This window comes from Bufo bufo, chromosome 1 (assembly GCF_905171765.1).
Source record: "Bufo bufo chromosome 1, aBufBuf1.1, whole genome shotgun sequence".
NCBI lineage: Eukaryota > Metazoa > Chordata > Amphibia > Anura > Bufonidae > Bufo > Bufo bufo.
Window position 1 is genome coordinate 811,370,892 of NC_053389.1, and position 26,782 is coordinate 811,397,673.

A 26,782-nucleotide genomic window follows, 5' to 3' on the forward strand; every position below is an offset into this window, starting at 1 on the left:
CCCCTTCAATGAGTGGGTGTCATGTCAGACCCCTGCAGATCATCACCAACGATCTCACGAATCTGCAGACCCCTTCAATGAGTGGGTGTCATGTCAGACCCCTGCAGATCATCATTAACGATCTCATGAATCTGCAGACCCCTTCAATGAGTGGGTGTCCTGTCAGACCCCTGCAGATCATCACCGCTGTCACACTTCCAGCACGTGTCACAATTCCCTTCCCACATGTGTCCCTCTGATAACGCTCAGTCCTCACCTCCATAGGGCGGTCGATTCGCCTCTTCAGGGCCCGTGCCCAGTGAGCCTGGCCGGCGTAGCGACACATGTGAGGGGCCACCGTAGGGACCTTCTTCCCTAGCTCCTTGTTCACCAGATCGAGCTCATTCTTGAACAGCTCGTAGACTTGGACCGTCTTCTTATCAAATGTACGCTTTATGGCCTAGGAGAGAAGCTGGGCAGTGTAACATCCTCTCAGCATCCAGCGACACAGAAATGTTGGTGAAAGCATGGCAGGCCCCGCTATGGGGCACAACACACTGAGGCTACAGCGGTTCCTGTCCACCCTTAGAAGTCCACATGAATGTTGTGTCATGGCCACTGTGGCGTGTAATCTCCATGGGGTGCATTGAAGTTGTGGTGGCTGCCTCACTGCGAACAGACTGAATCGCACACAGTTTGTGGATACATGTCCGTCTATAGGCTGGAGCTCGGAGCGGTGAGATATCGCTATTCCGGGCGGATCTCAATAAGTCACAGTGGAGCCCACATGTAAGCCTATCTGATCGGGAAGTATCCCTCACTCACCTCTCGTGATGACAAATGGTGGAAGATGCCCAGCAGCTCCACACCCTGCTCCACTCCACGTACCGTCTCAAAGGCCGTAGTGATGAGATTCTGCATCATTACCTCCAAGTCCTTTACAGCAGCTCTGAATCTGCAGACACAACAGCCGAGGGGTCAGGAGTAACAGAGCAGCAAAGAAGATGTGAGAAAACATGTCAGGACTGGTGAAGATGTGTAGACTGGCGGAGAACAGACTGGTGGAGAAGACCAGCGCGGACTGGTGGAGAAGACCAGCGCGGACTGGTGGAGAAGACCAGCGCGGACTGGTGGAGAAGACCAGCGCGGACTGGTGGAGAAGACCAGCGCGGACTGGTGGAGAAGACCAGCGCGGACTGGTGGAGAAGACCCGCGCGGACTGGTGGAGAAGACCCGCGCGGACTGGTGGAGAAGACACGCGCGGACTGGTGGAGAAGACACGCGCGGACTGGTGGAGAAGACACGCGCGGACTGGTGGAGAAGACACGCGCGGACTGGTGGAGAAGACACGCGCGGACTGGTGGAGAAGACACGCGCGGACTGGTGGAGAAGACACGCGCGGACTGGTGGAGAAGACACGCGCGGACTGGTGGAGAAGACACGCGCGGACTGGTGGAGAAGACACGCGCGGACTGGTGGAGAAGACACGCGCGGACTGGTGGAGAAGACACGCGCGGACTGGTGGAGAAGACACGCGCGGACTGGTGGAGAAGACACGCGCGGACTGGTGGAGAAGACACGCGCGGACTGGTGGAGAAGACACGCGCGGACTGGTGGAGAAGACACGCGCGGACTGGTGGAGAAGACACGCGCGGACTGGTGGAGAAGACACGCGCGGACTGGTGGAGAAGACACGCGCGGACTGGTGGAGAAGACACGCGCGGACTGGTGGAGAAGACACGCGCGGACTGGTGGAGAAGACACGCGCGGACTGGTGGAGAAGACACGCGCGGACTGGTGGAGAAGACACGCGCGGACTGGTGGAGAAGACACGCGCGGACTGGTGGAGAAGACACGCGCGGACTGGTGGAGAAGACACGCGCGGACTGGTGGAGAAGACACGCGCGGACTGGTGGAGAAGACACGCGCGGACTGGTGGAGAAGACACGCGCGGACTGGTGGAGAAGACACGCGCGGACTGGTGGAGAAGACACGCGCGGACTGGTGGAGAAGACACGCGCGGACTGGTGGAGAAGACACGCGCGGACTGGTGGAGAAGACACGCGCGGACTGGTGGAGAAGACACGCGCGGACTGGTGGAGAAGACACGCGCGGACTGGTGGAGAAGACACGCGCGGACTGGTGGAGAAGACACGCGCGGACTGGTGGAGAAGACACGCGCGGACTGGTGGAGAAGACACGCGCGGACTGGTGGAGAAGACACGCGCGGACTGGTGGAGAAGACACGCGCGGACTGGTGGAGAAGACACGCGCGGACTGGTGGAGAAGACACGCGCGGACTGGTGGAGAAGACACGCGCGGACTGGTGGAGAAGACACGCGCGGACTGGTGGAGAAGACACGCGCGGACTGGTGGAGAAGACACGCGCGGACTGGTGGAGAAGACACGCGCGGACTGGTGGAGAAGACACGCGCGGACTGGTGGAGAAGACACGCGCGGACTGGTGGAGAAGACACGCGCGGACTGGTGGAGAAGACACGCGCGGACTGGTGGAGAAGACACGCGCGGACTGGTGGAGAAGACACGCGCGGACTGGTGGAGAAGACACGCGCGGACTGGTGGAGAAGACACGCGCGGACTGGTGGAGAAGACACGCGCGGACTGGTGGAGAAGACACGCGCGGACTGGTGGAGAAGACACGCGCGGACTGGTGGAGAAGACACGCGCGGACTGGTGGAGAAGACACGCGCGGACTGGTGGAGAAGACACGCGCGGACTGGTGGAGAAGACACGCGCGGACTGGTGGAGAAGACACGCGCGGACTGGTGGAGAAGACACGCGCGGACTGGTGGAGAAGACACGCGCGGACTGGTGGAGAAGACACGCGCGGACTGGTGGAGAAGACACGCGCGGACTGGTGGAGAAGACACGCGCGGACTGGTGGAGAAGACACGCGCGGACTGGTGGAGAAGACACGCGCGGACTGGTGGAGAAGACACGCGCGGACTGGTGGAGAAGACACGCGCGGACTGGTGGAGAAGACACGCGCGGACTGGTGGAGAAGACACGCGCGGACTGGTGGAGAAGACACGCGCGGACTGGTGGAGAAGACACGCGCGGACTGGTGGAGAAGACACGCGCGGACTGGTGGAGAAGACACGCGCGGACTGGTGGAGAAGACACGCGCGGACTGGTGGAGAAGACACGCGCGGACTGGTGGAGAAGACACGCGCGGACTGGTGGAGAAGACACGCGCGGACTGGTGGAGAAGACACGCGCGGACTGGTGGAGAAGACACGCGCGGACTGGTGGAGAAGACACGCGCGGACTGGTGGAGAAGACACGCGCGGACTGGTGGAGAAGACACGCGCGGACTGGTGGAGAAGACACGCGCGGACTGGTGGAGAAGACACGCGCGGACTGGTGGAGAAGACACGCGCGGACTGGTGGAGAAGACACGCGCGGACTGGTGGAGAAGACACGCGCGGACTGGTGGAGAAGACACGCGCGGACTGGTGGAGAAGACACGCGCGGACTGGTGGAGAAGACACGCGCGGACTGGTGGAGAAGACACGCGCGGACTGGTGGAGAAGACACGCGCGGACTGGTGGAGAAGACACGCGCGGACTGGTGGAGAAGACACGCGCGGACTGGTGGAGAAGACACGCGCGGACTGGTGGAGAAGACACGCGCGGACTGGTGGAGAAGACACGCGCGGACTGGTGGAGAAGACACGCGCGGACTGGTGGAGAAGACACGCGCGGACTGGTGGAGAAGACACGCGCGGACTGGTGGAGAAGACACGCGCGGACTGGTGGAGAAGACACGCGCGGACTGGTGGAGAAGACACGCGCGGACTGGTGGAGAAGACACGCGCGGACTGGTGGAGAAGACACGCGCGGACTGGTGGAGAAGACACGCGCGGACTGGTGGAGAAGACACGCGCGGACTGGTGGAGAAGACACGCGCGGACTGGTGGAGAAGACACGCGCGGACTGGTGGAGAAGACACGCGCGGACTGGTGGAGAAGACACGCGCGGACTGGTGGAGAAGACACGCGCGGACTGGTGGAGAAGACACGCGCGGACTGGTGGAGAAGACACGCGCGGACTGGTGGAGAAGACACGCGCGGACTGGTGGAGAAGACACGCGCGGACTGGTGGAGAAGACACGCGCGGACTGGTGGAGAAGACACGCGCGGACTGGTGGAGAAGACACGCGCGGACTGGTGGAGAAGACACGCGCGGACTGGTGGAGAAGACACGCGCGGACTGGTGGAGAAGACACGCGCGGACTGGTGGAGAAGACACGCGCGGACTGGTGGAGAAGACACGCGCGGACTGGTGGAGAAGACACGCGCGGACTGGTGGAGAAGACACGCGCGGACTGGTGGAGAAGACACGCGCGGACTGGTGGAGAAGACACGCGCGGACTGGTGGAGAAGACACGCGCGGACTGGTGGAGAAGACACGCGCGGACTGGTGGAGAAGACACGCGCGGACTGGTGGAGAAGACACGCGCGGACTGGTGGAGAAGACACGCGCGGACTGGTGGAGAAGACACGCGCGGACTGGTGGAGAAGACACGCGCGGACTGGTGGAGAAGACACGCGCGGACTGGTGGAGAAGACACGCGCGGACTGGTGGAGAAGACACGCGCGGACTGGTGGAGAAGACACGCGCGGACTGGTGGAGAAGACACGCGCGGACTGGTGGAGAAGACACGCGCGGACTGGTGGAGAAGACACGCGCGGACTGGTGGAGAAGACACGCGCGGACTGGTGGAGAAGACACGCGCGGACTGGTGGAGAAGACACGCGCGGACTGGTGGAGAAGACACGCGCGGACTGGTGGAGAAGACACGCGCGGACTGGTGGAGAAGACACGCGCGGACTGGTGGAGAAGACACGCGCGGACTGGTGGAGAAGACACGCGCGGACTGGTGGAGAAGACAGTGTTGGAGAGACACAACACATGCTTGGCTTAGAGGTGAAGGAACGGGAGGAGAGTAGAGAGGACATTTGTACTGTGAGCAGTTTAGAGGATCCTGTGGAGTGGTGGACAGTTCTGTGGATGGAGCTGGAGAGCTGCATGCCTTTACCTGTTGTAGTCCTCATGCCAAGACGTGTTCTTTACACCCAGTATGGTCTTCTTCACAGACTTTAGAAGTGCTAGGTTCTTATGAAAGGTCTCCTCAATCTCCAGCAGGTTGCGGGTGATTTGGGGGCCGCCCTGCCCCGGGAAGCAAGGAAGTGGGGTTTGTTCTCCATCCTCCCAGCGCCCAAACTGCTGCTGACACAAACATACCTAGAAAGCAAGCCGGAGAGGGTGATGGTGATGGCATTGATAGGTCGCTTAGGTCCATGTCGTGGCATATTGTTTCCCCATGTAAGTTGGGCAGGAGGCGCCACGTAACCAACCTCACCCCCCCCCCTTAAACCTGTCCATGTGGCAACTAACCTCCAAGCCTCCCTTATGGATCCTGTAAAGCACTGCTCCGATAATACTAAGCACAAGGTGACCATGAAGGGCAGAGACAGACCAAGACGAGCCACCCAGGACCTTCAGAGTTAAAGAGCTTTCCAAAATCTGTCCAAAATCTTGGGTTCAGCTCCAGTCATTTACTCTGTAGGAACTAAAATCCCAGCAATCTGCTCCCGGCCGAGGAAAGTAGGGTAATAAGGAGGTAACGGGAGCCTTCTAGGTGGGAGGTCATCACCTGCCCATTACTGGGAGAACCAGCGCAGGGACACAAGGTCATAGGTCTGGCAGAAGGGGAACTCAACTGTTCATATAACCCTTAGCACGCCTGAGCCTCTCTCAACCCTTCATGTGTTTCACAGCAAAAAGGAAGAGAAAGAGTTACTGCACCCTCCACGTCTGAGCAGCAGCAGCAGCAGCCTGCATATGTGTCTGGAACACGCTGGATTACCATAGCAACATGCCGCGCAAGTGCGGCCACTACAGCGCCCCGCCGCACAAATGAATGGGGTTTATAATAGGGACTGAGGCGGGAGGAACATACAGAACACGCCGATCAACAACCTGTCACTGACACAGCTCTGCTGTACCGACCGGCTCATGTACACCGTCCTCTGCAGACCTCCATAGCTCCTTCTATATGTATCACCCTGCAGGAGGAGGGGCAGACTCATAGCTCCTTCTATATGTATCACCCTGCAGGAGGAGGGGCAGACTCATAGCTCCTTCTATATGTATCACCCTGCAGGAGGAGGAGCAGACTCATAGCTCCTTCTATATGTATCACCCTGCAGGAGGAGGAGCAGACTCATAGCTCCTTCTATATGTATCACCCTGCAGGAGGAGGAGCAGACTCATAGCTCCTTCTATATGTATCACCCTGCAGGAGGAGGAGCAGACTCATAGCTCCTTCTATATGTATCACCCTGCAGGAGGAGGGGCAGACTCATAGCTCCTTCTATATGTATCACCCTGCAGGAGGAGGAGCAGACTCATAGCTCCTTCTATATGTATCACCCTGCAGGAGGAGGGGCAGACTCATAGCTCCTCTATATGTATCACCCTGCAGGAGGAGGGGCAGACTCATAGCTCCTTCTATATGTATCACCCTGCAGGGGGAGGAGCAGACTCATAGCTCCTTCTATATGTATCACCCTGCAGGAGGAGGGGCAGACTCATAGCTCCTTCTATATGTATCACCCTGCAGGAGGAGGGGCAGACTCATAGCTCCTTCTATATGTATCACCCTGCAGGAGGAGGAGCAGACTCATAGCTCCTTCTATATGTATCACCCTGCAGGAGGAGGGGCAGACTCATAGCTCCTTCTATATGTATCACCCTGCAGGAGGAGGAGCAGACTCATAGCTCCTTCTATATGTATCACCCTGCAGGAGGAGGAGCAGACTCATAGCTCCTTCTATATGTATCACCCTGCAGGAGGAGGAGCAGACTCATAGCTCCTTCTATATGTATCACCCTGCAGGAGGAGGAGCAGACTCATAGCTCCTTCTATATGTATCACCCTGCAGGAGGAGGGGCAGACTCATAGCTCCTTCTATATGTATCACCCTGCAGGAGGAGGAGCAGACTCATAGCTCCTTCTATATGTATCACCCTGCAGGAGGAGGAGCAGACTCATAGCTCCTTCTATATGTATCACCCTGCAGGAGGAGGGGCAGACTCATAGCTCCTTCTATATGTATCACCCTGCAGGAGGAGGAGCAGACTCATAGCTCCTTCTATATGTATCACCCTGCAGGAGGAGGGGCAGACTCATAGCTCCTTCTATATGTATCACCCTGCAGGAGGAGGAGCAGACTCATAGCTCCTTCTATATGTATCACCCTGCAGGAGGAGGGGCAGACTCATAGCTCCTTCTATATGTATCGCCCTGCAGGAGGAGGAGCAGACTCATAGCTCCTTCTATATGTATCGCCCTGCAGGAGGAGGGGCAGACTCATAGCTCCTTCTATATGTATCACCCTGCAGGAGGAGGGGCAGACTCATAGCTCCTTCTATATGTATCACCCTGCAGGAGGAGGGGCAGACTCATAGCTCCTTCTATATGTATCACCCTGCAGGAGGAGGGGCAGACTCATAGCTCCTTCTATATGTATCACCCTGCAGGAGGAGGGGCAGACTCATAGCTCCTTCTATATGTATCACCCTGCAGGAGGAGGGGCAGACTCATAGCTCCTTCTATATGTATCACCCTGCAGGAGGAGGGGCAGACTCATAGCTGCCTTCTATATGTATCACCCTGCAGGAGGAGGGGCAGACTCATAGCTCCTTCTATATGTATCACCCTGCAGGAGGAGGGGCAGACTCATAGCTCCTTCTATATGTATCACCCTGCAGGAGGAGGGGCAGACTCATAGCTCCTTCTATATGTATCACCCTGCAGGAGGAGGGGCAGACTCATAGCTCCTTCTATATGTATCACCCTGCAGGGGGAGGGGCAGACTCATAGCTCCTTCTATATGTATCACCCTACAGGAGGAGGAGCAGACTCATAGCTCCTTCTATATGTATCACCCTGCAGGAGGAGGGGCAGACTCATAGCTCCTTCTATATGTATCACCCTGCAGGAGGAGGAGCAGACTCACAGCTCCTTCTATATGTATCACCCTGCAGGAGGAGGGGCAGACTCACAGCTCCTTCTATATGTATCACCCTGCAGGAGGAGGAGCAGACTCATAGCTCCTTCTATATGTATCACCCTGCAGGAGGAGGAGCAGACTCATAGCTCCTTCTATATGTATCACCCTGCAGGAGGAGGAGCAGACTCACAGCTCCTTCTATATGTATCACCCTGCAGGAGGAGGGGCAGACTCACAGCTCCTTCTATATGTATCACCCTGCAGGAGGAGGAGCAGACTCATAGCTCCTTCTATATGTATCACCCTGCAGGAGGAGGAGCAGACTCATAGCTCCTTCTATATGTATCACCCTGCAGGAGGAGGGGCAGACTTATAACTCCTTCTATATGTATCACCCTGCAGGAGGAGGGGCAGACTCATAGCTCCTTCTATATGTATCACCCTGCAGGAGGAGGGGCAGACACATAGCTCCTTCTATATGTATCACCCTGCAGGAGGAGGAGCAGACTCATAGCTCCTTCTATATGTATCACCCTGCAGGAGGAGGGGCAGACTCGTAGCTCCTTCTATATGTATCACCCTGCAGGAGGAGGGGCAGACTCATAGCTCCTTCTATATGTATCACCCTGCAGGAGGAGGAGCAGACTCATAGCTTCTTCTATATGTATCACCCTGCAGGAGGAGGAGCAGACTCATAGCTCCTTCTATATGTATCACCCTGCAGGAGGAGGGGCAGACACATAGCTCCTTCTATATGTATCACCCTGCAGGAGGAGGGGCAGACTCATAGCTCCTTCTATATGTATCACCCTGCAGGAGGAGGAGCAGACTCATAGCTCCTTCTATATGTATCACCCTGCAGGAGGAGGGGCAGACTCATAGCTCCTTCTATATGTATCACCCTGCAGGAGGAGGGGCAGACTCATAGCTCCTTCTATATGTATCACCCTGCAGGAGGAGGGGCAGACTCATAGCTCCTTCTATATGTATCACCCTGCAGGAGGAGGGGCAGACTCATATCTCCTTCTATATGTATCACCCTGCAGGAGGAGGGGCAGACTCATAGCTCCTTCTATATGTATCACCCTGCAGGAGGAGGGGCAGACTCATAGCTCCTTCTATATGTATCACCCTGCAGGAGGAGGGGCAGACTCATAGCTCCTTCTATATGTATCACCCTGCAGGAGGAGGAGCAGACTCATAGCTCCTTCTATATGTATCACCCTGCAGGAGGAGGAGCAGACTCATAGCTCCTTCTATATGTATCACCCTGCAGGAGGAGGAGCAGACTCATAGCTCCTTCTATATGTATCGCCCTGCAGGAGGAGGAGCAGACTCATAGCTCCTTCTATATGTATCACCCCGCAGGAGGAGGAGCAGACTCATAGCTCCATCTATATGTATCACCCTGCAGGAGGAGGGGCAGACTCATAGCTCCTTCTATATGTATCACCCTGCAGGAGGAGGGGCAGACTCATAGCTCCTTCTATATGTATCACCCTGCAGGAGGAGGGGCAGACTCATAGCTCCTTCTATATGTATCACCCTGCAGGAGGAGGGGCAGACTCATAGCTCCTTCTATATGTATCACCCTGCAGGAGGAGGAGCAGACTCATAGCTCCTTCTATATGTATCACCCTGCAGGAGGAGGGGCAGACTCCTAGCTCCTTCTATATGTATCACCCTGCAGGAGGAGGAGCAGACTCATAGCTCCTTCTATATGTATCACCCTGCAGGAGGAGGAGCAGACTCATAGCTCCTTCTATATGTATCACCCTGCAGGAGGAGGAGCAGACTCATAGCTTCTTCTATATGTATCACCCTGCAGGAGGAGGAGCAGACTCATAGCTCCTTCTATATGTATCACCCTGCAGGAGGAGGGGCAGACTCATAGCTCCTTCTATATGTATCGCCCTGCAGGAGGAGGGGCAGACTCATAGCTCCTTCTATATGTATCACCCTGCAGGAGGAGGAGCAGACTCATAGCTCCTTCTATATATATCACCCTGCAGGAGGAGGAGCAGACTCATAGCTCCTTCTATATATATCACCCTGCAGGAGGAGGGGCAGACCCACAATTCTTACACCATATTTTCTGTACCTCCAGGAGATCTTTGCAGCGCTGTATAAAGGCATCCACTTGAGCAAAGATGCTTGTTTGGTCCAGAACCCATCCAACCTTGGAAAACCTATGGAACGAATCACCTGGCAGTGAGTGGGATTGATGGATGCGGTACAATGGCGCAGTTACATGAGCTGTTCAGTGTACAGTATAGGACGCACTGAGATTACAGCGGGAGCTGCCAGAGCTGTGCAAAATAAATAACCCTCAGATCAGATGGGCACCTGCCCATGTCACTAAATAACATTACAAAGGCTGTTCAATATGCCGGGAGGGATGGGGAGAGCAGGAGGAGAGGTGAGCGGAGGAGAAGCGTTACATGAAGGGGAATTACTGCAATGTGAACAACCAGAGCAGCAACACTGAACATGTAACATGTCTGACGTCACTCCATGTCTCTATACTGTACCGGGTTGTTTCAGAGAAAACAGAAGTGGGGTACAGGACAATGCCGCTGACACTCGGAGTACAGGATGATGACACTGACACTTGGGGTACGGGATAATGACACGCTGACACTCGGGGTACGGGATAATGACACGCTGACACTCTGGGTACAGGATAATGACACTGACACTTGGGGTACAGGATAATGACACTGACACTTGGGGTACAGGATAATGACACGCTGACACTTGGGGTACAGGATAATGACACGCTGACACTTGGGGTACAGGATAATGACACGCTGACACTTGGGGTACAGGATAATGACACGCTGACACTTGGGGTACAGGATAATGACACGCTGACACTTGGGGTACAGGATAATGACACGCTGACACTTGGGGTACAGGATAATGACACACTGACACTCGGGGTACAGGACGATGACACTGACACTCGGGGTACAGGACGATGACACTGACACTCGGGGTACAGGACGATGACACTGACACTCGGGGTACAGGACGATGACACTGACACTCGGGGTACAGGATAATGACACACTGACACTTGGGGTACAGGATAATGACACTGACTCTCAGGGTACAGGATAATGACACTGATTCTCAGGGTACAGGATAATGACACTGACACTTGGGGTACAGGATAATGACACTGACACTTGGGGTACAGGATGATGACACTGACACTCGGGGTACAGGACGATGACACTGACACTCGGGGTACAGGACGATGACACTGACACTCGGGGTACAGGACGATGACACTGACACTCGGGGTACAGGACGATGACACTGACACTCGGGGTACAGGACGATGACACTGACACTCGGGGTACAGGACGATGACACTGACACTCGGGGTACAGGACGATGACACTGACACTCGGGGTACAGGACGATGACACTGACACTCGGGGTACAGGACGATGACACTGACACTCGGGGTACAGGACGATGACACTGACACTCGGGGTACAGGACGATGACACTGACACTCGGGGTACAGGACGATGACACTGACACTCGGGGTACAGGGTGGCAGTGGCATGAGCTGTATACCTCCTCGTACCTGTGGTGGAGCTGTGCCGCCCTGGTGTACTGCTCCTTCCAGGCCGCGCCGCACTGGATGCAGTCCTGTAACACGTGGCGACTTGACGTGATGTAACCATCAAAGATCCGATCCAAGGAGATTTCTCGGCTGCAGAGTCGGATCAGTTCATTACTTATCTGAGAAGACAAGGAGCAGACGGTATGTTCTACAGACAGGACCACATCCAGGCCCCCAGATCCCTTCAACAAAACATGGCGTCTGGGCAGCTATCAGCCGACCTGTAGCAACACCAGGAGTCGGGGGAATCGGGGAAGTCTGGATGAGTAGTGAATGCCCATTAGCGACCCTCCGGTGCCCAGATACCAGTGGGTTGGCATAAGGAGCTCACTACTGAGTCTTCTGAAAATAACTAGAGTGAATTGGGGTGTGAATAAATATGCAATGATTAGTTCTTGTTTCTTACCTTCCGAAAAAGTGAGGTAAGGCGTTCCCGTGTGTTGTAGTAGGGCGAGTTGACCCAAATGATGCGGACGAGGCTGAGGAGATGAGGAAGTTTGCTGGGAATCTCCTTGATCTTGAGGGACATCATCTCTTCAAATGGTTGCTTCAGAAGAGACAGGAAGCTCAAGTTGGACTGAGCCTGGACGGAGCCGTCCTACAAGAGAGCAGCGAACAGGATGGAATGGAGGCCCTGGCACAGTGGTCATGGCGCTGCCCGCTGTGCCCTCACATAGAGGAGGGCTTCACTCAGGGGCAGACAAACCGCTCAAACGCTGCACAGGGGAAGGCGCCCACTGGTCAGCGAGTCGCCAGACCTGTACAGATTGTGCCAGCCTGCATTGTGGGCGCAGTGTCCCATGTTAGGGCGGCTACGCATTGGCGTTAGGGAATTCCGTTATAGGTTCTGTTATAACTGCGTTATACATGGGGTGTATTATGTGCTGTATGTTTGGTGCTGCTGGGGAGGTATTATGTGCTGTATGTTTGGTGCTGCTGGGGAGGTATTATGTGCTGTATGTTTGGTGCTGCTGGGGAGGTATTTTGTGCTGTGCTGTGGTATTTCTATGGCGCTGCTGGGGAGGTATTTTGTGCTGCGCTGTGGTATTTCTATGACACTGCTGGGGAGGTATTTTGTGCTGCGCTGTGGTATTTCTATGACGCTGCCGGGGAGGTATTTTGTGCTGCGCTGTGGTATTTCTATGACACTGCTGGGGAGGTATTTTGTGCTGCGCTGTGGTATTTCTATGACGCTGCCGGGGAGGTATTTTGTGCTGCGCTGTGGTATTTCTATGACGCTGCCGGGGAGGTATTATGTGCTGCACTGTGGTATTTCTATGACGCTGCCGGGGAGGTATTATGTGCTGCACTGTGGTATTTCTATGACGCTGCTGGGGAGGTATTATGTGCTGCACTGTGGTATTTCTATGACGCTGCTGGGGAGGTATTTTGTGCTGCACTGTAGTAAAAATATTAACTTATGTTAAATACCTGTTTATTACCTGTGACCCAATACTTGGGGACATTTACAGCGCTACTGTATTACTCCTGTATTGCACTATACTGTTATGCCTGTCAGTGTTATACTGACAGGCAGCCTGTAGGACCCACAGTAGTCTCTTGTCCATGTCAACCCATCAGCACTGCGCAACTGCTATTACCAGTGTCATCTAAGGGGTTAAAGTGACATGACTGGAGTTAGTTCTGAGCCCAGCCATTGCAGCAGTGTCTCAGCTGAGGCAGCAGCGTCCCCACACTGTACATTACAGTACTGCGCCCAAGCTACAACCCTCCAGTTCTAAATGTATGACACGGTACGGAAACAATGGGGCGGTGGCCTTTAAGTTTCAAGTCAAGCTTGCCACGCCCCCTTCCCGCCACGCCCCCTTCTGCGCAGTGAAAGTGCGGTAGGCACCAGGTGGGTTCTGGCAAGTCTGGAGGCTGCAGTCGCCGCAAGGGCACGAGCACAGCAGGAAAAGTTCCTGCACATCACCATCGATTACAGCAGCAGGAGCGCGCAAGCTCAGCACCGAGCATTCCCTTCTCCACATCAGCAGCCTCCAGATTTGACCGGATCAACCTGGCACCTTCAGTGCACAGGCGCCGAAAACAAGATCTTACGGCACATGGGCGAGATCCCCTGGGATATTGTGCATGAATTGAAAAAAATATATATTTAAAATCAAACGCCAATGGGCAGAAAGAGGGCATGGCACACTCGACTTCCAGCGTCAAGGCCGCTGCCCCCTTGAATTCAAGCTCCTAATTTTCATACAGCCGGCAGCCAGTATTTTTCAGGTGCACCTGTGGCCTGCGTTACTTTAGTAAGAGGCAAGTGGGACTCACAATCCTCTTCCTCCTCCCATTGTATGTGTGATCTCATGCTGGAGGTAACCTGGAAGGTTTCTGTCTGTCGGACCTTATGCCCCTGTAATGCCCATACGGCCCCTGTAATTTTCAACTGGTAGAGGTAGGTTAGCGTTAGGTCCCGTGCCACTATGAGAGACCTTGACGAGGTGTGCGGGCTCTGGTATGTTCTTGATATAAGAATTAATTGGCGTAAGTCTAATTTTTTCTATCAGAGTGAGGGTTTAGCCATATATTGTCAATTACATTTACCTTCTTAGTGCACCCATTTTTGTAATCTCCGGTGATCTAGCCCGAATTAGGCTAGTTTCTGGTTAGCAATAAAACTATCCAGCAGGCTGCTCTGACGTAGCAGAATAAAGCCTTTCCCCGCCAGAGCCCATTGACTATAATGGGAAGCGGGGGGGGGGGGGGGGGATCTGGCCGGTTTCTGGCATAAGTGGTGGGATTGAGCTGGACAAAAGCGGTTGCAAGCATCGTTTTTTGTCTGGCCGAACGCCGGCACTCTTGCCAGAAACTGGTCCGATGCGCGCCGAGTCACATTACAGTGAATGGGTTCTGGTGGTCCTATCAGGCTAGGCAGATATGATAATCTCTGGTAGGCTGTTCCTCTGCCAGGAAAACCACTCCTGTAGGACCCTCATCTATTAGTTCAACTAGAGGAAGGCAAACGCTTCCAGCTCTGGAGGACCCAACACACCAAGGCATTAGATGGAAAGCCTACTGATTTCAATGAGAACCCAGTAATGCTTCCTCTCCCCTTTGGTTGGGCTTGCAGGGTTACTGAATGCTTGCTGACAGGTTCCCCTTCGGGTGGACTCCAGCCGACCAGGTCCCCCACTCTGCTACCACAACAGCATTGCCCAAAATGAACGAGACGGCTATAAATGTCTGCCTCTCATCATCACAGAGTAGACTGGCCAGCGTGGGATCTCACCTGGATCTGCTTGGACAGCTTCTGAAAAGGCCCTATATAGGAGGACTTGGCCAGCTCCAGGATGCGCTCAATGTGTTTCACCCCAGGCTTGTCCAGCTGCGTGCTTATCCCCGACAGGTCAGCACAGCGGTCTCTCCAAAACTCTATCTCCTCTAGAGGTCCCGAGCTCTCCCGCATCTCCACTGCCTCCTGAGCACTCAGGACCTCCTTGATCTGACGAGTCCAGTGCACCATGGCAGCTGTGAAGGAGGGAAAGATGGAAGGACTTAAAGAGATCTATCTGTATGTATCTCATATACGTCAGCCTTATATCTGTGTATCCCACATCTACCCATCCAATATCTGTGTATCTCATATACGTCAACCTTATATCTATGTATCTCACATCTACCCATCCAATATCTATGTATCTCACATCTACCCATCCAATATCTATGTATCTCACATCTACCCATCCAGTATCTATGTATCTCACATCTACCCATCCAATATCTATGTATCTCACATCTACCCATCCAGTATCTATGTATCTCACATCTACCCATCCAATATCTATGTATCTCGCATCTACCCATGCAATATCTATGTATCTCGCATCTATCCATCCAATATCTATGTATCTCACATCTACCCATCTAATATCTATGTATCTCACATCTACCCATCCAATATCTATGTATCTCACATCTACCCATCCAATATCTATGTATCTCACATCTACCCATCCAATATCTATGTATCTCACATCTACCCATCCAATATCTATGTATCTCGCATCTACCCATCCAATATCTATGTATCTCACATCTACCCATCCAATATCTATGTATCTCACATCTACCCATCCAATATCTATGTATCTCACATCTACCCATGCAATATCTATGTATCTCGCATCTACCCATGCAATATCTATGTATCACGCATCTACCCATGCAATATCTATGTATCACGCATCTACCCATGCAATATCTATGTATCTCGCATCTACCCATGCAATATCTATGTATCTCGCATCTACCCATCCAATATCTATGTATCTCGCATCTACCCATCCAATATCTATGTATCTCGCATCTACCCATCCAATATCTATGTATCTCGCATCTACCCATCCAATATCTATGTATCTCGCATCTACCCATCCAATATCTATGTATCTCGCATCTACCCATCTTATATCTATGTTTGTCATATCTACCCATCTTATGTCTATCTTAAGTCTAGAAGGAAGCTTCAGCACTGCAGGGTGATCTCCTAAAAACGGTTTCTTTTCTCTAATATCCATCTATACTCACTCTCCAGCCTCTGAACCAGCTCCTTGTCATTCACAACCTCCTCAGCTTTTAGGTTCATGGCTTCGATGGGGATGTACAGGACAGTATGTCCCTGCAGTTTATACCTGGTGTCTTGTGATACAAGAAGAAAGCAGGTCAGAGAAGACATAGAAACATTCAGGGGATACAGAAAAGATGGTGACATTCCATTAGATCAGCAGGCAATAGGCCATAAATGCATAATATCTGCAGCAATAGCGGGCATTAAAGAAGCACTAGTAGTGACCATGATACCCTTATGCCAGGGGCCTTATTCTCGTAGGGCGACAAGCCTATCATGTGCCGAGAAGGTGAAAGTGACGGGCTACCTGTCAGTGCTGCCAAGAACCGGTGGAAATGGGCCAAAAAGTCATTTCGGATGCTTTCAGGCCAGCTGGCATCACTGAAGATGTAGGGGGCATAGATGCCGTTCATGATCCTCAGCAGGCTTACAATGTAGGACCCCCGCAGAGACCCGAACTGCAGGTTCTCTTCCAGGTTCTCAGGGGTTAGAGGGACCCGCTCCTTCCTGATGAAGAAAATTAACTGCTCCACGTTCTGGAAGAGAGTTTACAAGGTGGCCTCCAGTTAATACAGGATAATGTTACATCTATGGAGGCAGAGGGCGATGTTACCCACCTGTGCTGGCATATTGGGCTCTACATGTAGGCCAGTGTGAGAGTCAAAATACACAGACAGGGTCTCCTGTGTGACGTCCGATGCAAAGCGGTCCAAGGCGGCATCGAGCTCGGCTGTCCACATCTCCGGGCTCAGCAGGCTCTGCACAAGCTTCTGCTTTAAATTGGGTTTCTAAAGTGGTAAAGAGATGCAAGGAGAAATCATCAGTCAGTACAACCATATAATACAAGGAGTAACAAGAGTATCTGGAAAATAAAAACACATGGCAAATCAGGAGTATAGTTCAGAGCAGTAAGATGAAATATCAGGAGAATTATTGAGAAGAGTAAAATAAAGGATCGGGAGTACAATTCAGTGGAGTAACATGGAGTATAATTCACAGGAGTAACAGAGCATCAGGAGTATTTTTCAGAGTAGTAACATGTAGTATCAGGAGTATTATTCAGAGGAGTAACATGAAGTATCAGGAGAACAATTCAGAGGAGTAACATGAAGTAACAGGAGTATAATTCAGAGGAGTAACATGGGGCATCAGGAGTATTATTCAGAGGAGAAACATGGAGTATCAGGAGAACAATTCAGAGGAGTAACATAAAGTAACAGGAGTATAATTTAGAGGAGTGACATGGAGCATCAGGAGTATTTTTCAGAGGAGAAACATGGAGTATTATTCAGAGGAGTAACCCAAGGTAACAGGAGTACAATTCAGAGGAGTAACATGGCGTATAATTCAGAGCAGTAACATAAATTATCAGGAGTACAATTCAGAGGATAAAGAGTATAATTCAGAGAAGTAACATGGAGCACCATATTATTCACAGGAGTAACATGAAGTATCAGGAAATTTAAACAGAGGAGTATTATTTAGAAGAGTAACATGAGGTAACAGGAGTATAATTCAGAGGAGTAACATGGGGCATCAGGAGTATTACTCAGAGAAGTAACATAAAAGTATCAGGAATATAATTTAGAGTAACATGGAGCATCATATTATTCACCGGAGTAACATGAAGTATCAGGAAATTTAAACAGAGGAGTTACATGGAGCATCAGGAGTATAATTTTTAGGAGTAACATGAAGTATATTTCAGAGGAGTAACATGGAATATAAGGAGTATTATACAGAAGTGTTACATGTATTATCAGGAGTATTAAGCAGAGGAGCTACATAGCTTAAAAAGAGTGTTACACCGAGGAGTATCAGGAATATTATTATACACTGGAGCTACATGCAATATCAGCAGTGTTATACATAGGAGCTACATGCATCATAGGGAGTATTATACAGGGGAGCTACATGGAGTAAAAGGAGTATCACACAGAGAAGTTATTATACAGAGAAGCTACATGTGGCATCAGGAGTATTAAGCCACTTCCACACAGTCAGTGTTTGATCAGTGATTGTGAGACAAAACCAGAGGTGAAGCCTACACAAAGATAAGGTCTAATATGCAGGTATGTTACATGGAGTATCAGAAGTATCACACGGAAAGACTTTACATGGAGTATTTGGAGTATTACACAGGGGTGTTACATGGAGCAACAGGGGTATCGCATTGGGATATGTTACATAGAGTATCAGGAGTATCACATGGGGAGATGTTGCATGGAGTATTGGGAGATGTTACATGGAGTATCACACAGGGTATTTCCGCAGTATACAGAAGCAGGTCACTCCCGACAGATGACTGGCAGGATGTTAGTGGCACTGGGTACATGGAGTATCGCGAGTATTATACAGAGATGTTACATGAAGTATTAGGAGAATCACATGGGGTATTACCGCAGTACACAGAAGCGGGTCTCTCCCGGCAGATGACTGGCGGGATGTTGGTGGCGCTGGGTACACGGAGTATCGTGATTATTATATTGATATGTTATATGGAGTATCTGGAGTATCACACAGGGTATTTTCACAGTATACAGAAGCGGTCCCGCACAGGCAGAGGACTGGCGGGATGTTGGTGGTGCTGGGTACATGGAGTATTGTGAGTATTATACAGAGATGTTACATGGAGTATCAGGAGTATCACACGGGGTATTTCCACAGTATACAGAAGCGGGTCTCTCCGGGTAGATGATTGGCAGGGTGTTGGTGGTACAGGATACATGGAGTATTGTATGGAGATGTTACATGTAGTATCAGGCGTATCACACAAGGTATTTACGCAGTATAAAGAAGCGGTCTCCCCCGGCAGATGAGTTGCACTGGGTATATGGAGTATCGTGAGTATTAGATAGAGAATCAGGAGTATCACAAGGGGTATTTCCACAGTATACAGAAACAGTCGCTCCTGGCAGATGACTAGCAGGATGTTGGTGGCGCTGGGTACAAGGAGTATCGTGATTATTATACAGAGATGTTACATGGAGTATCAAGAGTATCCCACGGTGTATTTCCGCAGTATACAGACGTGGTCTCTCTCAGCAGATGACTGGCAGGATGTTGGTGGCACTGAATACATGGAGTACCAGGAGTATCACACGGTGTATTTACGCAGTATACAGAAGCCGGTTTCGTCCCCGGTAGAGGACTGGCAGGATGTTGGTGGCACTGAATACATGGAGTATTGTGAGTATTATACGGAGATGTTACATGGAGTATCAAGAGTATCACACAGTGTATTTCCGCAGTATACAGAAGCAGTCTCTCCCGGCAGATGACTGGCAGGATGTTGGTGGCACTGGGTACATGGAGTATTAGGAGTATTATATGGAGATGTTACATGGAGGAGAATCACATGGGGTATTTCCGCAGTATACAGAAGTGGTCTCTCCCGGATGTCGGTGGCGCTGGGTACATAGAGTATTGTGAGTATTAGAGACGGAGATGTTACATGGAGTATCAGGAGTATCACACGGGGTATTTCCGCAGTATACAGACACGGTCTCTCCCGGATGTCGGTGGCGCTGGGTACATGGAGTATCGTGAGTATTAGACTGAGATGTTACATGGAGTATCATACAGAGTATTTCCGCAGTATACCGACGCGGTCTCTCCCGGAAGTTGGTGGCGCTGGGTACATGGAGTATCGTGAGTATTAGACGGAGATGTTACATGGAGTATCACACGGGGTATTTCTGCAGTATACAGACGCGGTCTCTCCCGGATGTCGCTGGCGCTGGGTACATGGAGTATTAGGAGTATTATATGGAGATGTTACATGGAGTATCAGGAGTATCACACGGGGTATTTCCGCAGTATACAGACGCGGTCTCTCCCGGATGTCGGTGGCGCTGGGTACATGGAGTATTGTGAGTATTAGACGGAGATGTTACATGGAGTATCAGGAGTATCACACGGGGTATTTCCGCAGTATACAGACGCGGTCTCTCCCGGATGTTGGTGGCGCTGGGTACATGGAGTATCGTGAGTATTAGACGGAGATGTTACTTGGAGTATCACACGGGGTATTTCCGCAGTATACAGACGCGGTCTCTCCCGGATGTCGGTGGCGCTGGGTACATGGAGTATTGTGAGTATTAGACGGAGATGTTACATGGAGTATCAGGAGTATCACACAGGGTATTTCCGCAGTATACAGACGTGGTCTCTCCCTATGTCGGTGGAGCTGGGTACATGGAGTATTAGGAGTATTATACGGAGATGTTACATGGAGTATCAGGAGTATCACACGGGGTATTTCCGCAGTATACAGACGCGGTCTCTCCCGGATGTCGGTGGCGCTGGGTACATGGAGTATTGTGAGTATTAGACGGAGATGTTACATGGAGTATCAGGAGTATCACACGGGGTATTTCCGCAGTATACAGACGCGGTCTCTCCCGGATGTTGGTGGCGCTGGGTACATGGAGTATTAGGAGTATAATACGGAGATGCTACATGGATTATCAGGAGTATCACACGGGGTATTTCCGCAGTATACAGAAGCGGTCTCTCCCGGATGTCGGTTGCGCTGGGTACATGGAGTATTGTGAGTATTAGAGACGGAGATGTTACATGGAGTATCAGGAGTATCACACAGGGTATTTCCGCAGTATACAGACACGGTCTCTCCCGGATGTCGGTGGCGCTGGGTACATGGAGTATCGTGAGTATTAGACGGAGATGTTACTTGGAGTATCACACGGGGTATTTCCGCAGTATACAGACGCGGTCTCTCCCGGATGTCGGTGGCGCTGGGTACATGGAGTATCGTGAGTATTAGACGGAGATGTTACTTGGAGTATCACACGGGGTATTTCCGCAGTATACAGACGCGGTCTCTCCCGGATGTTGGTGGCGCTGGGTACATGGAGTATTAGGAGTATTATACGGAGATGTTACATGGAGTATCAGGAGTATCACACGGGGTATTTCCGCAGTATACAGACGCGGTCTCTCCCGGGTAATGGGTACATTACAGGAGGCCGGCAGAGGATTATTCGGCAGAATTGTCTCTTCTGCCTCCCGGCGAGAACATTCACAGACTAATGACTTCATGTAGTGAACATCTGTTGTGCGAAGGAGAAAACAGGAGCCAGATGCATCGTCCAACCCCCCAGAGCAGCGCTCATCGCCCAGAACATGGCCGGCATCAGCAGAAGCAGCGGCGACACCTCCCACGCAGAGTCCTGACACCGCACAGGCTCCATGTGTGTGTGACACAAGGGGCCACATGTAGTATCATAAAGTGCATCATCCTCATCATCAGAACATGTCACACACATCATTCTGACATCAGAACATGTCACACACATCATCCTGACATCAGAACATGTCACACACATCATCCTGACATCAGAACATGTCACACACATCATCCTGACATCAGAACATGTCACACACATTATCCTGACATCAGAACATGTCACACACATCATCCTGACATCAGAACATGTCACACACAACATCCTGACATCAGAACATGTCACACACATCATCCCGACATCAGAACATGTCACACACATCATCCTGACATCAGAACATGTCACACACATCATCCCGACATCAGAACATGTCACACACATCATCCTGACATCAGAACATGTCACACACATCATCCTGACATCAGAACATGTCACACACATCATCCTGACATCAGAACATGTCACACACATCATCCTGACATCAGAACATGTCACACACATCATCCTGACATCAGAACATGTCACACACATCATCCTGACATCAGAACATGTCACACACAACATCCTGACATCAGAACATGTCACACACATCATCCTGACATCAGAACATGTCACACACATCATCCTGACATCAGAACATGTCACACACATCATCCTGACATCAGAACATGTCACACACATCATCCTGACATCAGAACATGTCACACACATCATCCTGACATCAGAACATGTCACACACAACATCCTGACATCAGAACATGTCACATACAACATCCTGACATCAGAACATGTCACATACAACATCAGAACATGTCACACACAACATCCTGACATCAGAACATGTCACACACATCATCCCGACATCAGAACATGTCACACACATCATCCTGACATCAGAACATGTCACATACATCATCCTGACATCAGAACATGTCACATACAACATCCTGTAATCAGAACATGTCACATACAACATCAGAACATGTCACACACATCATCCTGACATCAGAACATGTCACATACAACATCCTGACATCAGAACATGTCACACACATCATCCTGACATCAGAACATGTCACACACAACATCCTGACATCAGAACATGTCACATACAACATCAGAACATGTCACACACAACATCCTGACATCAGAACATGTCACACACATCATCCCGACATCAGAACATGTCACACACATCATCCTGACATCAGAACATGTCACATACATCATCCTGACATCAGAACATGTCACATACAACATCCTGTAATCAGAACATGTCACACACATCATCCTGACATCAGAACATGTCACACACATCATCCTGACATCAGAACACGTCACATACATCATCCTGACATCAGAACATGTCACACACAACATCCTGACATCAGAACATGTCACACACATCATCCTGACATCAGAACATGTCACATACATCATCCTGACATCAGAACATGTCACACACATCATCCTGACATCAGAACATGTCACACACAACATCCTGACATCAGAACATGTCACACACATCATCCTGACATCAGAACACGTCACATACATCATCCTGACATCAGAACATGTCACATACATCATCCTGACATCAGAACATGTCACACACAACATCCTGACATCAGAACATGTCACACACATCATCCTGACATCAGAACATGTCACATACATCATCCTGACATCAGAACATGTCACACACATCATCCTGACATCAGAACATGTCACATACAACATCCTGACATCAGAACATGTCACATACATCATCCTGACATCAGAACATGTCACATACATCATCCTGACATCAGAACATGTCACACACATCATCCTGACATCAGAACATGTCACACACAACATCCTGACATCAGAACATGTCACACACAACATCCTGACATCAGAACATGTCACACACATCATCCTGACATCAGAACATGTCACACACAACATCCTGACATCAGAACATGTCACACACAACATCCTGACATCAGAACATGTCACATCCTGACATCAGAACATGTCACATACAACATCAGAACATGTCACATACAACATCCTGACATCAGAACATGTCACACACATCATCATGACATCAGAACATGTCACACACATCATCCTGACATCAGAACATGTCACATACAACATCCTGACATCAGAACATGTCACACACATCATCCTGTAATCAGAACATGTCACATACAACATCCTGACATCAGAACATGTCACACACAACATCCTGACATCAGAACATGTCACACACAACATCCTGACATCAGAACATGTCACATACAACATCAGAACATGTCACACACAACATCCTGACATCAGAACATGTCACACACAACATCCTGACATCAGAACACGGCACATACATGGCGAGGCGTGTTCTTACCAGATCTAGATGTTCTTCAGCAGGTGAGGAGGACGGGCCGTGTTCTGCATCTTCTGTGGACAGAGAAATCATACAGTGAGATCACACGGCGGACGACACGGACATCAGTCACATCCACATGTGGCCGCGGGCCGGGGAGCCGCTCAGTAGGGATCAGTGATCCCGATCCGTGTCATCAGCGGTAGAACAAGAGCCGACCTATAGAACGTGAAGAACGTGGTGTGCATCATAGAGAGAGCGGCCGGGTGTGTACACAGGATATACCGACCTACCCCCTCCTGTTATATACCGACCTACCCCCTCCTCATAATATATACCGACCTACCCCCTCCTCATAATATATACCGACCTACCCCTCCTCATAATATATACCGACCTACCCCTCCTCATATTATATACCGACCTACCCCTCCTCATATTATATACCGACCTACCCCTCCTCATATTATATACCGACCTACCCCTCCTCATAATATATACCGACCTACCCCTCCTCATAATATATACCGACCTACCCCTCCTCATAATATATACCGACCTACCCCTCCTCATATTATATACCGACCTACCCCTCCTCATAATATATACCGACCTACCCCTCCTCATAATATATACCGACCTACCCCTCCTCATAATATATACCGACCTACCCCTCCTCATAATATATACCGACCTACCCCTCCTCATATTATATACCGACCTACCCCTCCTCATAATATATACCGACCTACCCCTCCTCATAATATATACCGACCTACCCCTCCTCATATTATATACCGACCTACCCCTCCTCATAATATATACCGACCTACCCCTCCTCATAATATATACCGACCTACCCCTCCTCATAATATATACCGACCTACCCCTCCTCATAATATATACCGACCTACCCCTCCTCATAATATATACCGACCTACCCCTCCTCATAATATATACCGACCTACCCCTCCTCATAATATATACCGACCTACCCCTCCTCATAATATATACCGACCTACCCCTCCTCATAATATATACCGACCTACCCCCTCCTGTTATATACCGACCTACCCCCTCCTCATAATATATACCGACCTACCCCTCCTCATAATAAATACCGACCTACCCCCTCCTCATAATATATACCAACCTACCCCCTCCTGTTATATACCGACCTACCCCCTCCTCATAATATATACTGACCTACCCCCTCCTCATAATATATACTGACCTACCCCCTCCTCATAATATATACCGACCTACCCCCCTCCTGTTATATACTGACCTACCCCCTCCTCATAATATATACCGACCTACCCCCTCCTCATAATATATACCGACCTACCCCCTCTTGTTATATACTGACCTACCCCCTCCTGTTATATACTGTCATATTAAATATAGCCACGGATTAGAGCTACTTACCACCTTCTCCATATTTGCTGATCCCAGGACGAGTCTCTACATCTTCTGATGACTGAACTGAAGTGTCCACGGGGAGAAGCTCAGGCGACACACGGATAATATCTGTGTCAGCCATAATTCACACCGGTCCTAGAGAAGACATCACCAAATGCAAAGTATTAATATACTCCTCCTGCAGGGTGATACATATAGAAGGAGCTATGAGTCTGCTCCTCCTCCTGCAGGGTGATACACATAGAAGGAGCTATGAGTCTGCCCCGTCCTCCTGCAGGGTGATACATATAGAAGGAGCTATGAGTCTGCTCCTCCTCCTGCAGGGTGATACATATAGAAGGAGCTATGAGTCTGCCCCTCCTCCTGCAGGGTGATACATATAGAAGGAGCTATGAGTCTGCTCCTCCTCCTGCAGGGTGATACATATAGAAGGAGCTATGAGTCTGCTCCTCCTCCTGCAGGGTGATACATATAGAAGGAGCTATGAGTCTGCTCCTCCTCCTGCAGGGTGATACCTATAGAAGGAGCTATGAGTCTGCCCCTCCTCCTGCAGGGTGATACATATAGAAGGAGCTATGAGTCTGCCCCGTCCTCCTGCAGGGTGATACATATAGAAGGAGCTATGAGTCTGCTCCTCCTCCTGCAGGGTGATACATATAGAAGGAGCTATGAGTCTGCCCCTCCTCCTGCAGGGTGATACATATAGAAGGAGCTATGAGTCTGCCCCTCCTCCTGCAGGGTGATACATATAGAAGGAGCTATGAGTCTGCTCCTCCTCCTGCAGGGTGATACATATAGAAGGAGCTATGAGTCTGCTCCTCCTCCTGCAGGGTGATACATATAGAAGGAGCTATGAGTCTGCCCCTCCTCCTGCAGGGTGATACATATAGAAGGAGCTATGAGTCTGCTCCTCCTCCTACAGGGTGATACATATAGAAGGAGCTATGAGTCTGCCCCTCCTCCTGCAGGGTGATACATATAGAAGGAGCTATGAGTCTGCTCCTCCTCCTACAGGGTGATACATATAGAAGGAGCTATGAGTCTGCCCCTCCTCCTGCAGGGTGATACATATAGAAGGAGCTATGAGTCTGCCCCTCCTCCTCCTGCAGGGTGATACATATAGAAGGAGCTATGAGTCTGCTCCTCCTCCTGCAGGGTGATACATATAGAAGGAGCTATGAGTCTGCCCCTCCTCCTGCAGGGTGATACATATAGAAGGAGCTATGAGTCTGCCCCTCCTCCTGCAGGGTGATACATATAGAAGGAGCTATGAGTCTGCCCCTCCTCCTGCAGGGTGATACATATAGAAGGAGCTATGAGTCTGCCCCTCCTCCTGCAGGGTGATACATATAGAAGGAGCTATGAGTCTGCCCCTCCTCCTGCAGGGTGATACATATAGAAGGAGCTATGAGTCTGCTCCTCCTCCTGCAGGGTGATACATATAGAAGGAGCTATGAGTCTGCTCCTCCTCCTGCAGGGTGATACATATAGAAGGAGCTATGAGTCTGCCCCTCCTCCTGCAGGGTGATACATATAGAAG

General features: G+C 50.9%; 1 protein-coding gene across 1 annotated transcript in view; it reads right to left on the reverse strand.

The window, feature by feature from the left end:
• The window catches only part of DNAH2 (dynein axonemal heavy chain 2), a 110,490-nt gene that overhangs the window by 75,322 nt on the left and 8,386 nt on the right, over positions 1-26,782 (reverse strand). The window contains exons 2-13 of the mRNA XM_040415219.1: positions 25,249-25,377; positions 23,842-23,894; positions 16,860-17,030; positions 16,550-16,778; positions 16,203-16,313; positions 14,905-15,143; positions 12,067-12,258; positions 11,622-11,779; positions 10,122-10,209; positions 5,041-5,246; positions 805-934; positions 257-439 (exon numbers count right to left, since the gene is read on the reverse strand). Coding sequence (XP_040271153.1) covers positions 257-439; positions 805-934; positions 5,041-5,246; positions 10,122-10,209; positions 11,622-11,779; positions 12,067-12,258; positions 14,905-15,143; positions 16,203-16,313; positions 16,550-16,778; positions 16,860-17,030; positions 23,842-23,894; positions 25,249-25,363 — 1,875 coding nt within the window. The 5' untranslated portion in view covers positions 25,364-25,377. The remainder of the gene's footprint in view (positions 1-256; positions 440-804; positions 935-5,040; positions 5,247-10,121; positions 10,210-11,621; positions 11,780-12,066; positions 12,259-14,904; positions 15,144-16,202; positions 16,314-16,549; positions 16,779-16,859; positions 17,031-23,841; positions 23,895-25,248; positions 25,378-26,782) is intronic.